At 54.8% G+C, this 15,393-nt stretch overlaps 5 protein-coding genes across 5 annotated transcripts; 3 read left to right on the forward strand and 2 right to left on the reverse strand.

Moving 5' to 3' along the window:
* Positions 1-783: 783 nt before the first annotated feature.
* B0T23DRAFT_9676 (uncharacterized protein) lies at positions 784-5,402 on the forward strand. Its single transcript, XM_062842064.1, has 2 exons — positions 784-4,049; positions 4,111-5,402. Exons 1-2 carry the CDS (start codon positions 920-922, stop codon positions 5,193-5,195), a joined length of 4,215 nt encoding a protein of 1,404 aa, XP_062696782.1. The 5' UTR covers positions 784-919; the 3' UTR covers positions 5,196-5,402.
* Positions 5,403-6,122: 720 nt separating this feature from the next.
* B0T23DRAFT_9703 (uncharacterized protein) lies at positions 6,123-9,589 on the forward strand. The gene is made up of 2 exons (XM_062842070.1): positions 6,123-9,264; positions 9,377-9,589. The coding sequence occupies exons 1-2, from the start codon at positions 6,367-6,369 to the stop codon at positions 9,476-9,478; spliced, it is 3,000 nt and encodes a 999-aa protein (XP_062696783.1). The 5' UTR covers positions 6,123-6,366; the 3' UTR covers positions 9,479-9,589.
* Positions 9,590-9,771: 182 nt separating this feature from the next.
* On the reverse strand, positions 9,772-10,969 carry B0T23DRAFT_328994 (putative ubiquitin-conjugating enzyme ubcP3). Its single transcript, XM_062835691.1, has 2 exons — positions 10,345-10,969; positions 9,772-10,213 (listed from the first exon to the last, which is right to left on the reverse strand). The coding sequence occupies exons 1-2, from the start codon at positions 10,589-10,591 to the stop codon at positions 9,960-9,962; spliced, it is 501 nt and encodes a 166-aa protein (XP_062696784.1). The 5' UTR covers positions 10,592-10,969; the 3' UTR covers positions 9,772-9,959.
* A 241-nt stretch (positions 10,970-11,210) lies between these two features.
* Positions 11,211-13,488, forward strand: B0T23DRAFT_9724 (uncharacterized protein). Its single transcript, XM_062842073.1, has one exon. The coding sequence runs from the start codon at positions 11,303-11,305 to the stop codon at positions 13,337-13,339; it is 2,037 nt and encodes a 678-aa protein (XP_062696785.1). The 5' UTR covers positions 11,211-11,302; the 3' UTR covers positions 13,340-13,488.
* A 595-nt stretch (positions 13,489-14,083) lies between these two features.
* Positions 14,084-15,172, reverse strand: B0T23DRAFT_9712 (putative small nuclear ribonucleoprotein SM D3). The gene is made up of 4 exons (XM_062842071.1): positions 15,070-15,172; positions 14,938-14,998; positions 14,719-14,848; positions 14,084-14,592 (listed from the first exon to the last, which is right to left on the reverse strand). Exons 1-4 carry the CDS (start codon positions 15,115-15,117, stop codon positions 14,481-14,483), a joined length of 351 nt encoding a protein of 116 aa, XP_062696786.1. The 5' UTR covers positions 15,118-15,172; the 3' UTR covers positions 14,084-14,480.
* Positions 15,173-15,393: the final 221 nt, after the last annotated feature.

Raw genomic sequence — 15,393 nt, forward strand, 5'->3', positions numbered from 1 at the left:
ATAATCCAGGTCCTACCCTTGACTACTCCAGAAATCCCCGATTTCCGATTACCCACCCACCAGATTAATCGGTCTCGAACCCAGTTCAGCCAGTCATAACAGTCTTCAGTCACCCTCGTCGTCGACTGTTCAGCACTGACTGCCGTGCTCTTCTGTCGATCTGGTCGATCTACACGCTCTGATTACCTTTCTTGGTCTTTGAGAGATCATCTATATACATTTTACTCGGATTATTCGGGTCCTGTAAGTGAACTCTCCTCAATATATGTGATCTTGTTTTCCCACTTAATGCTCATTGCTCGGGAGGCACTTGCGTTCGTGTTACAGAGTCAGAGACATGTTGCTTGGTCACAAATTTCCATTTTGCCTGGCGTTATACAATGTGTAGCCGCAAAAGGGTTCCTCTCCCCCAGAAAGATCAAGTCCAAACTAACCAATCAGCCAGAGACAACACCGGAAATTTTCACGTGAAGACGTTCAAAGGGCAGGATTTGAGCACCCTTTCTCGTTTAAACGGCAACGGTAGTCCGTGTCTTTGAGAGAGACGACATCTCGCCTCGCCTTGTGTGGGGGTATCTGTTCCTCCAGGTATGATTTCTCGCGAAACCCGGTCATTAGTCCTTAATGCAACACCCCCTGGCAACGTGACATGAACCGGAGCAGTCGCCCTGATTGAGAGCTGCTGACCCGTAAAGCGTATTTCTAGAGTTGGCACTTCACATTCATCGGGTTTCGTTTTCGTCTCCACGAGGCAACAAACACCATTGGGCAACCATTATCCTGGGACCTCAAAGACGACAAACCAACGCTGCCAACGACGACTGCCAGTAGACAGTGGGATGGCGATACTCTAAGTTCTGGCTGTTGCTTGTACGAGACTGCAGCTCTTCAACCCTGAGGATATATCAAACAGTTCACCATGGGCGCTTGGGAAACCGAAGACGAGGGGACCGACCCGGCGGTGTCGTTGCCGACCCGCAACCCTTCGATACGCAACCGTTCTCGAAACCAATCCCGAGCTTCGCGTAAATCCAGACGGTCCATCACACCAACGAACAGGTCGGGAAGCTCCTCCCCGCCACCTTTGCCCGCCGATTGGGTTGACAAGGGATCAAAAAGAGCATCGAAAGCCATAAGCATAGACGACAACATCAGCATTCTTGACCCACGAAGATTTACCCCTACGCTTCACGCCAGTCTAGTCTCAGAGATATTGTCTTTGAGACGTGATCAAGAGGAGAAGCTTAAAGTCATCGAGGGCCTGGAGACGTCGCTGCAGACTACACGAGAAGAGTCCGAGTCCTTGCAAACGACGCTTTTGAACACTACCAAGGAAAGCCGGTCGTTGAAACGCCAGATAGCACTTTTGGAAGGCGGAACTTCTTCTGCATTAGATCAACTTGCCAAAGAGCGCGATGAGGCTGTGGAATCTGCGAACGACACCAAGAAGAGGCTAGAGACCACCCAGAAGAAACTGAGAAACCAGGAGGAGGATATCGAACGTGTCCATCAGCAATGGACGAAAGAAAAGGATATGTGGGAGGAGGAGAAGCGGAAGCTTGAGGTCCGTATTCACGTCGCGGAAAGCCGCCTGAAGGTGGTCCTTGATGAGGTCACTGCGTTCCAAGCTGCGCAGACAACCGCTAGCCTTGATCGCCCTAAGAGTGCGGCTGGCAGCGAAACCGGACAAGACAACGATGGCGCAAGCGTCCGAACTCTCAGCTTGACCAACAGCATTCGGTTCTCTACTGTCAGTGCAATGATGAAGCCGAATGGTAAAACCTTGGCAGACGAGCTTGATTTTGATGGAGACTACGAGGATGAAAGCGACTACGGAGGCCGTCAGAGTGTCTTGTCTAACCGTGGACACATGCGAATCACGAGCCGTGACAGTGCGTTCGTGCGGCTTTCAAGCCGTGAAAGCGGTCACACGCGACATGGAAGCCGCGATACCCTTTTTTCCATTAAGACACACCGACGACACCAAAGCTCCGAAAGCCTTCTCAGATCTGCTAGCATTAATCGTGGAAAGCTGTCTCTGAACCAGTCCACCCTTGATAGACTGGAAGGCGCCGTGATCAAAGAGGATGAGGAGTTGCAGCCGCAAACACCGAAGCCGACTTATGTCGATACTGGGATTCAATACTCGCCGCCTCCTTCTCCCAGGATTGCGCCAATCGAACCATGGACTCCTCAACCAGCCCTAACCCCGTCTCACCAACCATACGAGAGGCCATCTGATGTTGATAGCCCACCCCGTACCGACACTGAATCTGAGCCAAACTCAAGAAGGAAAAGAGTCAACCTTGGGGGTCCGTTGTCAATCAAGCCACCCAACTCACAAAACCTGATGGTGAACGGAGCGACGCAAACCATGGCGGAGCCGCTCAGCCCACCTCGAACACCCAAGTGGCCAGGCCAGGATTCACTGCCCACACCTCAAGCGACGCCATCTTCTATGGTAACTTCCTTTACGCAAACCGAAGTCCCTTCGGTTCAGCTGCAGCCAATCGGCCTCGAGTCTCCTTCATACACTATTCCCAGTATCAGCATCATCCCTCCTTCGAGCCGACCTGCGTCGCCGTGCGAACCATTCCTGGAGCCCCTATCTAAAGACTTTGGCTGTCAGGTCTCCATGCCTGCTCGTGTGCCTATGCAGTCGACTGCAGTGCAAACTGAGGAGATTCGGGTTGACTTGCGGTTGGCTAAGCTCCCAACCCACTTGCATCCCTCCGCCATCATCTCGAGACCTGTTTCGCCAGCCGTTTCGTCCGTTGATCAGCACGCCGAGGAAGCTAGACAGTTCACTCCAGTACCAGGAAACCTACCGCCTCGGAACCCAAGGCGACTGACCAACAAGCACAGTTCGTCTGAGATCCCATCCTCGCCACCTATCGCAGCATCTCCGATGTTGGAAAATATGCATGATGCCTACCCTGGAAGTAACGATGACGGGCCGTTGTCTCATCATGACGCTCCTGTTCGAAGACCGCGCCGGATTGGCAGCTTGTTTGCCGATTTCAATGGACACAGCTCGGACGAGGAAGAATTTATGGATCCGGCGGACCAGAGCGATTCAGAATATCGCACAGCTTTATCTGCTCCCAGGCCTGTGACCAATTCTAGCTTTGGCAAACGTAGCTCTGGAAGCACTGCACCAATGAGCTCACCAGAGCACACCTTTCTCCAAAGGACCGCTGGGGTACATAACACTCTTCGCGGGCTTGAGGAGGAGGAAAATGACACTTCAGACGTCTTTGACTCTGTCAGCATTTTCCATCAGCGCGATAGCCGCGATTTGAGCCTGGTTCGAACTGCTTCCAGGCGTTCAGGACGGTCAACCGCTTCCAAGGCAAATGGCATGCGAAGGGCTGCTTTGATACAGAGCGGCATCGTATCCCACTCTTTGGCAAGAACCTCGAGCCACACTACGGACACCGCGGAACCGCCATTCCCTATCCCAAAACGTGCCAGTTCGAAGAACCCTGTTAGTACTAGTAGTCCCAGCGAGGGGCGTGGCGCAACCCCAGTGAGAAGTAACGAGGGGATTCACAGGCGAGGTTCAAGTCGTGGTCCTTACCGGGCAAACAGCATCCGGAAAGCCCGCCCTCCATCGGCAGTCTCGCGTAAGAGAAGCCAGCGACGTGGAAGCAGGTCTCCTCCACCCTTCATGCCCCCAACTCATGCATCTGACAGCCATGATCTACCTCCTCTGCCGCGCAACACTATCAGCAATCCAAAACAGACAGATCGGTCGCAATGGTCGACAACGACAGCGCAGACAGACGATCTGCCAGGTCGACCTACCAGTAACTCTAGTCAGTCGACGAGTGTTGTTGATGCTATCGCTAAGACAATGGTTGGAGAATGGATGTTCAAGTATGTCAGAAGACGGAAGTCGTTTGGCATGACGGACAAGAATGGCGATGACAGTAGCAACGACCGTCACAAGCGATGGGTTTGGATAGCCCCCTATGAGCGCGCGATCCTCTGGAGTAGTAAACAACCCTCATCTGGGAGCGCGCTGTTGGGTAAATCCGGACGCAAATGTAAGTTTCTGTTGCTCCTGTATTATGAACCGACAGATTGCTGACCTAAGTGTGTTTCTAGTGGTCATTCAATCTGTTCTTGACGTGAAAGACGAGAACCCAGCTCCCAAGGGATCGGGTCCGCTTTTCCACAGATCGATTTTGATCTTGACGCCACAGAGAGCACTCAAATTCACGGCAGTCAATGCAGAACGACACTACCTCTGGTTGACGGCGTTATCATTCTTGGCTCATTCGAATCAAGCCATTCCTGAGAACCTCGCGGTCCCAACCCCAGACCCGCAGCCTGAGGTGTTCGAGCTGCCCAAGCCCAAGCCGGCGGCCGTACCGCCACCAGCACAAGCGCCCACATCCGTCCCAGTTCCCAAGGCCAGGGCCCGAAGACCTATTCGTGATTCTATTCGATTGACAAAGGCGAAAGCGGCCATCATCGAAACGGAACCTGACAGAAGCTTCCCACTGCGAATGAGTGAAGACAGTGCCGTGCCCCCAAGCATCCCAACCTTCCGACCTACACTGGCCGAGTCTTACAATTTTAACCCGGTGGTAATGCACAATCGCGAAGAGTCGTATGATTCCACCATACCCCCTGCCATTCCTCGGTTCAACGAACGGAATCTGCACGCTGCGCTGCACAATCGCAAGCGTAGTAGCACTGGTGGCTATCTTCCGCCGCCGATCTCATATCGAGGATTGTCCGGACCGATGAGTGGCGGAAGCTCCCATGCGCCGTCTGATAGTACAGCCGGCTTGAGTGTTGCCGGCTCGTCCGATATCTTCAGCAATGCTGGAGCACCGAGTGTCATGGGATCTAGCATCCTGGGCTCAAGCGGCATGACATGGGGAACCGGGTCTGTATCTCGTGTGTCGGAGGCGTCGAGTCGACCTAGTGCTCCCAACTTCTTTGACGCGATCGGAACTGTGCGTATGGAAGCATTCATACAGCCAATGGCCTTCACCAAATACGATGACGACCAAGAGAGCTATCGTTACATGGCCCGCCGCCGAAGCAAGGAGTTTCGAAGGAGACACAGCCGAAGCTGGCATAGGGACAGCATTCTAAGTGGAAACACTCGGATCACTCTCGGAAGCGATCCCATCGAGGACTATGGGTACGACAGAGATGACCCGTTCAGGGGGTTCTAAGAAGGTTATCTAAAGCATGGCGTTGAAGTTTTATACTCGTTGCCTCTTTTCAGTGCAACCCATTGCTGGCGCTCATTTATTTTCTTATGTTTAGTTTTGTTAACAATTCGGAGAGGCGAAAAATTTGACTGCGGAAACTTTGTTTAGCAGACCAAGACTTTGATTTCTTCAATCATCACACCCCTCCAAAACCAGGAAGGGGCAAGATCAAAGAAAAAGTTAAGACGAGGCAAACATTTACGGACATTAGAGTCCACCATAACTATAACTTTTAAGCCGACCAAAAAAGGGTCCCTCGAAAAGGAGGAGGCTGTAAAAGGCAACGGCACAAACACCTACTCCGAATCCTCACATACTCACCACATACTAACCTCGTATTTCCTTAATCTATTTTCCTTCTAATTTCACTTCTCATGCATCCACTTGGATGCTGTTCTGTACATTATCACGGCATGTGTAAACACCTGTATGTATATCGTCAACGGCGACGGCAAAGATGCGGCTTACAAGCTCATTTCAAGTCAAACAAATCCTGGGGGAAATTACCAGTAACCCCGATTCCTCAGAGGTAGAGACTCGTCAGGCCCCGGAGGGGGGATGGATCCGACCTCAGATCAAGACACGATGCGTTCATTTGTGGACGATTCTAGGGTAACAGCAATATAGAAATAGATGACTATACAAGTTCAGTAATTGGTCAATTTGCCTTTTCAAGTAATCAAGTGACAAGATGTGTTGAAGAGGGCCATAGTCTCAACTACACACGACAGTAGAGGTAAGTGGTTTGAGAGTCATGCGCCACACGTCAAGACAAAGTGGCCTGTAAGTCCTCGCCAGCCACGTCATGGCGGGACCTTTGACGCTTGCATTCAGGGGCAGTGTTCGTTTAAGGGCGCATGGGGCGGTTTTGGGTTCGGCAACTCCTGGCCTGGACCCCTGAACAAACGTCCCGCATGGGCCGCCTAACAAGGAACCTGGAACCGCATGGCAATCCACCAACATTGGCGAAGTCATCACCAACACTTGGAAGTTCCAACTCCCGCTCGCTCTTTTGAACGGCCAACTTAACATGACCACCAACTCCGCTTCTGATTGACCTCTGTTGATTTTACTCTTTTCTATTACATATCTGTGTGAGACTCGGGCCCCTTTGGAACCGACTTAATTGACCATGGACGACCTCTCCGCTCTCGACTGGTCCGCGTCCAGCAACAGCAGCTCCAAGCCGAATCCTCCCAAGACAACCACGACAACTTCCGCCTTCAGCAGCTTCCCCGCGATCCGTCCCACACCGTCCCCGTTTGCGTCTGGCCGTAGTACGCCCGTGATTTCAAGCCAGGGTTCCGGTACGATCGCTCCCAAGTCCAACAACAATCCGTTCTCGAAACCGGCGCAAGACAGCTTCAGCAACCTCGGCAACTTTGTCAATTTCGCCTCATCCTCCTCCGCTCAGAACACCGCGAAGCTGAGCTTGAAAGAACAACAAGAGCGGTTGGAGGCCGAACGACGCAGGAAAGAGGAGGAAAGACGACAACAGCTTCAAGCGCAGTATGGAGGGCTCGATGCGCTGGGACAGCTGGGCAGTGGTGGGAGCAACAGCAGGACGACGTCACCTGCATTTGGGCTTGGAGGGCCTGGGTCGATCCCGTCCCCAGCCATCTCGAGGGTTGCGAGCCCGTTGAATCCGACGACGCTGAACCAATTGAATATGACAACAAAGAAGCCGAGCGAATCAGATGACGATCTGTTTGCGGCGTTCAAGGCCGAGACCAAGGTCGATAATGCGAGCCATTACCCCCCGCCGACGGTGGCGAGTCCGCCGCCGGTTGCTACAACGGCAAGTGCGCAGCCAAAGTTGGATCTTTCGGACCCGTCGGCTTGGGGGGCGCCGAAATCGAGTACACCTACGCCTGCGCCTGCACCTGCACCTGTTCCGGCGCCGGTTAATACGGCGAACACGGCCTTCGCGGGGCTTGATGACGACGACCCGTTTGGCCTTGGGGAATTCAGTGCGCCAAAGTCAAGTGTGGCCCCACCGGCCCCGGCCTTTGATGAGGAGGAGGATGATTTACTAGGCGACCTAGCCAAGCCTGTTGATCAGGTCAAGAAGCAACAGCAACAATTACAACAGGAGCAGCAACAACGACAGCCCCAAGTAGCCAGGCCCTCCTTCTCCCAAACACGAGAACCAGGGAAACCGATCGAGGATGACGAGGATTCGTCCTCCTCCGATGATGAACTCGAGCAGCCTCCTCGTCCATCCGACGATCCCTTCGACAGGGCAGTAGCCCAACTAGTCGACTACGGATTTACTCCCGAGAACGCCAGGAGAGGCCTAACGGAGAGTGGCGCCGGGCTAAACATTCAGGCGGCGGTTAATTGGTTGCTTGACGACGCACATAGGCAAGCGAAAGAGGAGGCTAGGGCCAAGAACGGTGGCGGCGGACCACAGCACACCGGAAGAAGCGAGGAGCGAGGAGCAAGCCAGTCTCGCGCTGGACGTGGTGGCCAGGGAGGCCCTTCGTGGATGAGGGAGGAGGAACGACAGGAACAGGTCGAGAGGTCTAGGAGTAGGGATAATCGGTCACCGGCTTCGCTGGCCGAGGTGGACTTCGCCAAGACTGCGGCAGCCGTGGGCACGAGCTTATTCAAGACGGCGAACAGTCTGTGGAAGACGGGGCAGAAGAAGGTGCAGGAGGCTGTGAAGGAGTTCCAGCATGAGGGAGGCGATCCGAACCAGCCCAAGTGGATGAGGGAAGCTGCTGAGTATGAGCAAGGGGGTAGGAGGCCGCAGGCGCCCGATGTTACGGATGAGGCTATGATGTTGGAGGGAGGTGGGCGGCCGGCACCGGAACCCCGGACTGCTAGTAATGGGCCACAACGGCATGCTTCTCCCGTGCCCAGGTGGCAGCAACAGGCGCCGCCTCCGGCCTCGCTTGATCCACGATCGAGGCTCAGTAAGCAGTCTGTTGAGGAGCAGAGTTCTCAAGCGTATGTCAGTCCTGCGCGCAGGAAGAAGGCCACTCCTCAACCCCAGCCGGAAGCTTCTCCTCCAGCACAGCAATTCGAGGACGAGGACCTCCTATTCGGCTCTTCAGGTCCGTCCAAGTCCCAAATCACCACAGCACTGCCCTCCAGACCCGCCGCCAAATCCACCGCACCACCACCCCCAGCTCCCCGACGATCTCCCGCCGCCATACAGCCCAAGCCCGCTGCCCCTCCGCGCCAGATCCCCCCCATCTCCGCCATCGCCCTCCAATCCTCCACCAAGCACCGTCTCGAAGGCACCGCCCATTTCAAGCGCGGTGACTACGCCGCGGCTCACACTTCCTACGGCGCCTCCCTCTCCGCCATCCCGTCCACTCACCCGCTCGCCATCCTCCTTCTTTGCAACCGCGCCCTCACCGCGCTCAAAGTCGGCGAGCCCCGCCAAGCCGTCTCGGACGCCGACGCCGCCATCGCGCTCATCGGCCCCTCAAAGGGGGAGGGGGAGTCCGTCGAGGTGCAGACTTCGGAACACGGCCCCGCAGAGAAACGTGAAATGCGCGACCTCTACGGCAAAGCCCTTGCCCGCAAGGCCGAAGCGCTGGAGCAAATGGAGAAGTGGGCGGACGCCGAGAAAGTATGGCAGAGTGCTGTCGAGGCTGGTCTGGGTGGGCAGACGGCGGCGGCGGGGAGACAGAGGTGTCAGAAAGCTCTCGCTCCCAAACCTCCTCCTTCCGTCTCTGCCTCTACCAAATCCGCTCCAGCTCGTCCCCGCCCAACTCCCAGCGCAGCAGCGTCAGCAGCAAGTCAAAAATCCTCCGAAGCAGTCCAACGTCTCCGCCTAGCCAACCAGGCCGCGGAGAAGGAAGGAAGCGAAAAGTTTGCTCTTGCCGACAAGGTGGATGCGAAGATTGCGAGCTGGCGCGACGGCAAGAAGGATAACTTGCGCGCGCTTCTGGCAAGTTTGGATAATGTGCTGTGGGAGGGGAGCGGATGGAAGAAGGTGGGATTGCATGAATTGGTGGTGGCGAACAAGGTCAAGATTGTTTACATGAAGGCTATCGCAAAGTGTCATCCTGATAAGGTAAGCTTTTTTTTTTTTTTTCCTTTCCTTCTCTTCCCCTTTTTCTGTCTCCTTGGAAATTTGAAGTGAATCAGAAATATCAGGGATGGTTGCTGACAAAGATGATAACCAGATTTCGACGGATGCGTCGACCGAGGTCAGAATGATTGCTGGAACGGTATTTGCCACGCTTAATGAGGCTTGGGATAAGTTCAAGAAGGAGAATAATATGTGAGTGTAAGGGGCAGGTGGAATGGTAATGGGTTGAGGAGAAAGGAAGGGGGGGGGGGGCGGAAGGGTTAATGTTCTAAGCTGCTTATTGAGATATGATACCTATATTAGAAGGAACGGGAAAGGAGTGTTAATAAACCTCAAGCTACTTGTCTGCTTTAGACATGTCTCTGTTGGAGCGGACAAGGCAAACGGAGGTCATATATAAAACATCAACATGGGAATATGAGGTTCATCATTATTGTCCTCAAAGGAAAACACCAGTGCCATGCCATGCTAATAAAAAAGTATACCTCAAACCACCACCCTTCCTCTTGTTCAAAGTGCTTAGTCACTCCGAGATTCTTTCACCACTCTTTACCACCACCACCACCACCACCCCCGTTCTCGCTCTCTATCCATGAATCCTTCTTCAACCACTTCACACAACGAACCCGCCCTTCCATTACTCTCTTTATCCTCTTTCTTCCCAACTCTCCATGCCCTTAAAGCCCCAAACTAGCCCTCACACTCGCCTTCACCCTCGCTTCGTACTCGCTCCTCTTCTCCCTCCACATCTTGGCCGCCTCCACGTTCGCCGGACTCTCGTCGTTAGGCTCCGCCAACATGCTCATAACAGATAGCAAGATTTTCTCGACAGACTGTATAGGTGACCATCTCTCCGAGGCAGTCTCGTAGTGGTTCGGGTCGTCGCCGGGTGGGTGGAGGATCGAGATGCAGACCAGACCTGAGGGGTAGACTTTGGGGGGTTATTTGTGTTAGCACTTTTTTGCATGGCCATCGATGGTGAGAAGAAGCAAGTGAAGGATAAGGAAAAAAAAAAAAAAAAAAAAAAAAAAAAAAAAAAAAAAAGAAAGAGGAAGAACAAACCATTAGGATGAAATATATCCCCCAGAAACTTCATGGTCGGCGGCATGTGCGGGTAATCATTCGGAAACTTGAGTTCTGCGGGGAACACGCCGCCCTCAAAGGGGGTGCCTTCGGGCCCTTGGATCAGGCATTCCCAGTGCAGCAGGTCGTCTTCGGAGATGGGGCCCGCGGTGATGCCTTCGGGTGGGTTGTTGGTGAGAGCGCGGTATTCTTGGAGGAGACGACGTTGGGCTACGTTGAGAGACATTGTAGCTGTTGGTTGATGGTGGGTGTTGTTGTTGTTGTTGTTGGGGTCCTCGTGTGGTGTTGTTGTTGATGATCGAGACGTGGGGCTCTCTGAAGAGAGTGCCTCGGTACTGTGTTATGGATATACGCTTTGGTGTCGGGATGGAAATCGCGTGGTGTCGCAAGCAGTTACTGTAGGTTGGGTATATGGTAGAGACGAAGGTAAATATGTCGTGATCTATTTCTTGTTGCTGATTGTTTGCTTTGTTACAGAAAGTCTCGAAATGAATCGATGCATGCAGGAGAAGCGCGGAGGACACACCGGGCTGCAGCGGGGGTTGTCAGCGGCGCAGTTGCTTGACACGTCTGACGTCGGTCCGCTCGGCGGGGATTGATTTCCATGGGACGTCTCGGGACGGGAGTTGCCCGGGGAAGCTGCTGCTGCACCACAGGGGCCATGCTAGGGCCACGGGACCCTTCCAGAAGCGCCTACGACAGGTACACCAGCCGGGGGGTTCTAGCGGCCGAGGGTGCTGTTTTCCTTCCTGAGCTGCCGGCCGGCAACCTGAGAGCTAGGTAAAAAAGCTCTCAGTCGGCAACCGCACTGGATTGTTATCGCAATTGAGTGGCTGTTATCGCATCTGCCAGTCTATCTATTCTTGTTTCGATGGCTCGTCGTCGACTGGGAGCTACGCCGCTCTAGCTTGCCAACCTCTCACCTCGTCAGCCAGCCATGCCGCCAACGCTGGGCCTACGACGGGCTTTACAGAGCCGCGGCCGCGGTCTCGGGTTTGGCCAGCGAACAGCACCGTCGTCCGTATGTCTCTTCTGTTCCTTTGCGACTCGGCCTTCCACTTTTCCCACATCGTCACCACTCAACAAGCTCCGGGCAACGAGGGCAAAACCACAAGAAGCGCCGGCTGTTCGACCACGATACCAATCGACCGGTGCCACCCCGCTCCGGCCCTTCATAAGCTCGCCCTCCGACGTCGTCGATACCGCCGCCGAACCAGAACCAATTGATCCCCGCAAAGACCTTGAGAGCGCTCTCCGCGACTTACAAACCCTCGCACCCAACCACGTCAATCTCCCGCGCCTCCAGCTCGCCCTACGCAACCTCAGCCAAGATCCCGGCCATGAATCGATACGAGTCGCATTCCTCGGCCTCACTACCGGCGACAAGCCTCAACACACTGCCAGGGAGCTGCTCCGCCTAGCACTCGCCGATCCGCTAAAGTCCGCCCAAAACTGGGAAGCGCAACTCAAGGCCCACGACCCCTCCAAGCCGCTCATCGTACACATCGGCCCTCCCGAGGAGCAAGCCACGCCACTGTCGCTTGCCGCGAGCGAACATGTTATCCCCGAAATCACCGTGCCGTCGCACATCTACAACGATGCCAACCTCGAGATGATAGTCATGGAGGCCGACCAGGCAACCGTCGCGCAGGCGGGCGAGCAGCCGCACACCTTTGACGAGGCCGTCCTCGTGCCCGCCGTCGACACAGCAGCCACCACAGCCGGCCACTCGGCGCCCATCGTCACGCCCGTGCACATGGCCGTGCTGGTAGCCGACGGCGTCCTGGGCGCCGCCTCCATCCTGTCACTGCCCATCAGCCCAGAAAGCCAAGACACCATCACGGCCGTCGCCAACTTCAAGAGGATCAGCGCCGAAGATAAGGCCGCGTGCCCATCCCTGGTCATCACTAGCGTCGAGGCTGGTGCACAGGGCCTCGACCTCTTCCGCGAGAGCGCTAGCAACGCCATGAAGTACGAAGCCCTCTGGACCGAGGCCGGCGTGGGACACATCAACAAGTGGCTGCGATCCAACGTGCTGTCGCAAGCTGAGCAGGAAGGGACCACCAAGGCGCCCGTGCGCAAGCTGATTGAGTCCATCCTGCACAACGCCGGCGCGGCGCTCCAGGCGGCTGAGTACCGCGACATGAAGGTCTCGGTAGAAGGGGGCCCGTCGCCGCACACGATTGCGCGCCTGAACCAGGCGCTGGCGGACTGGGCCAAGGATGCGCATGAGGAGTTGCAGCAGCAGTTAGAGATTGCGTTCGTTGGCGAAGCGTGGAGGCAGATGAACTGGTGGAAGCTGTTTTGGCGGGTGGATGACGTGGGTATGCTGTCGTCTGAGATGATTGCCCAGCGGTTCTTGCCCGAGGCTGAGAAGCGCTTGATCTTTTTGGCCGGCAGGCTCCAGGAAGCTGGCATCACTACTGCAGGCGGGGGAAAGCCGGTGACGTACTCTGGCCCGGCGGTTCCACCGTCGTTCCCCGAGGGCGAGAGCAGTGTTGCTACTACTGCTACTGCTACTACTACTACGGAATCAGAGACCAAGGGAACTTGGCCTGCGCATATCCCCTTCACGAGAAACTATCTACTAGCGGAAACTGTTCCGGCCCTGCAAGCACTGGCGCAAAAGCTCGTGCTGCAGTCATCGACATTGGCGGGTGCTACCACTGCACTGGGCGGCATGTCCTGGCTCTCTGGATTCGGAATATATGAGTGCGGAGCCGTCGCCGCGTTGGGAATCGTGTTGAGTTTGAGGGGCTTGCAGAAACGATGGGAGAGGGCGAGGGATTTCTGGGAGGGCGAGGTCCGTGAGGAAGGACGCAAGGCTGTTCGCGCAACCGAAGCCAGTATCGCCGAGTTGCTGGATAGCATTTCTCCTGAAGTTCCCGAGGATGTGGCGGTTGAGATCGAGGAGCTGAAGGAGGCCAAGAGTGTCCTCAAGCGGGCCGAGGAAGCGCTTGCGAGGTTGAAGTAGAAATGATGGGTTGCAACAGATGTTTAGAAGGGCATTCTGCCAACCTAACTTGGTCAGTTTCGGACTTCTTGTGCTTATTATTTCCCACAGCCCTATCGCCCTGCCTGTTAGTCCCTTAGCTGGGTGTTCTGACAATACGCCCTCTCCAACCCAACCCTTATACAGCCAGTTGTATATTTAGTCTACACGATTCACTCTCACTCAGAGCATTGTTGCAAGCTCATCTTATGCGAGCCGCACATATAGGGACAGGCGGGTTAGAACCGGCGGACGCAACAGATCAACCAGGGCTACACTCTTATGTACCATTAAAAAGCAAGCCAAAGCGGGAGAAAAGAGGGGCACCGGACTTTTGGGGTAGATATCAAAAACTGTCAGCGTAGGCTGAGGATGCAATGGGTTGTGTGTACAACAACATAATAGACAAAGACGATAAATACGTACCCTGTCTATGTTAGAACCAGGGCTAGTAGAAGTTTCGCTTTCGGTGCGATTCTGTCCATGCTGCATGTGCTCGCTCCTTGGCCAAGGACTCAACTGGGGGAGACCTGAGGCTGGCTGAACAACTGGTTCGCTCTGGCTGCTAATCGTGATGGAGCCAGGTTTTCGTTGCGTGCTGACGGACGGGTAGCGGCTGTTGCATCGACCGACCATTATCGTCCAGCTGGCGGAGCGTGAAAACCCCTGGATACGCCACGCTTCTCCCATGATCATCGTTTTGCAGCAGATGGATGAGCTGGCCAGCTGGAGTCGTCCATATCACTCCTCATCGAGGCTCTCAACCCTCCAACCCCAGCCCCAGCACTCAATCCAGTCCCTTCTCATCTCTGGCCGGCCTTGAGCCACCCTTCCCATCCCTCCTGTTCCTCCTTCTCTGGGCATCCAAAGCTTTCCCCCCAGACTTTTCCATCCAACTCGCTGCCCCCCATTTTCGGTAGAAAGAAGATCAAAATTTGCTTTATTGTTTCCCCCCCCAAAACGCCTAAAATATCAAAATAGCGGTTGTCGTTGCGCGCGGAGAAAAGGAGCCACAACATGGCGATTATTGTGCCCCAATATTGCATTGCGTTGTGAACATTCAATGATTCTCGGTCTGGGTCTGGTCTTGTTCGATGAGTCTGACGAGAGGCGGCGTTGTCTTCTATCTGGCGCCGCCACGACCACCGGCGCGCGCCCTACTGACTGTCGCACGACCGCGGGCGAGACCGACACCGCGGCCGCGGACGTTGCGGGAGCGGAACATGGGGGCGTTTCTGTTTGGGAACAAAAAAAGGGAGGAGGAAATGATTAGCTTGGGTCCGATCCGACTTATTGGGTAGGGGGCGACTGGAGAGAAGGATCGCAACGGGTGAGTTGGTGGTGGCCTGGTTTGAACGTACCTCAACATATCCGGCACAATAAAGAATCGCACATGACTGCCGCGGATGTAGACTTGTTCGAGATGGCTGACGCGCCCGTCGCGGGCTGTGACGGTGATGTCCTTGAGTTGGACGTTCATGTTGTCCTCGGCTGTTTTTGGGGGAAGCGCATTGGTTAGCATGGCTGGCCAGTTTAGAGAAGTGAATGGGAATTGAAGAGTTCATGGGGGTAGGCAGTACCTTCAATAAGCTTGCCACGGTAGGTCTGGCCGGAGGTGATCTCGAGAGTGACGATATGGCCCTGTTGGACAGGAGTAGTTGGTTAGCTTTTGGCAGCACCACAGTCTGTACATAGCAATGATGTTTACTTACCTGAGCCTCATTGAGGAGCTTGATGGGGATCCCAATTGTGGAAGTCATGTTGGCGACTGTGTTGTTACGTGGTGAGGTTAGTTGGTGATGTGGAGGGGCGAACTGGTTCTCCTTGGTGTTGGTTTTGGACTTTAGATGGTATGCCGTAAGTACAGGCGACTTGGTTCGCGATGATAGTGGATGCTATCAGTTGCCTTTGACGTGAACGCGGCAGCCCTGTCAGCCCGGTGCTGCTGGGAATTTCGTCGGAGAGCTTGGTAGATCTTGTCAGCTGCATGACAGCTGCTAGACCTTACGGTACGTACCGCACATTGAGGTCCTATG

The sequence above is a fragment of the Neurospora hispaniola genome (assembly GCF_033458365.1).
Source record: "Neurospora hispaniola strain FGSC 10403 chromosome Unknown B0T23scaffold_1, whole genome shotgun sequence".
In the NCBI taxonomy this organism is placed as follows: domain Eukaryota; kingdom Fungi; phylum Ascomycota; class Sordariomycetes; order Sordariales; family Sordariaceae; genus Neurospora; species Neurospora hispaniola.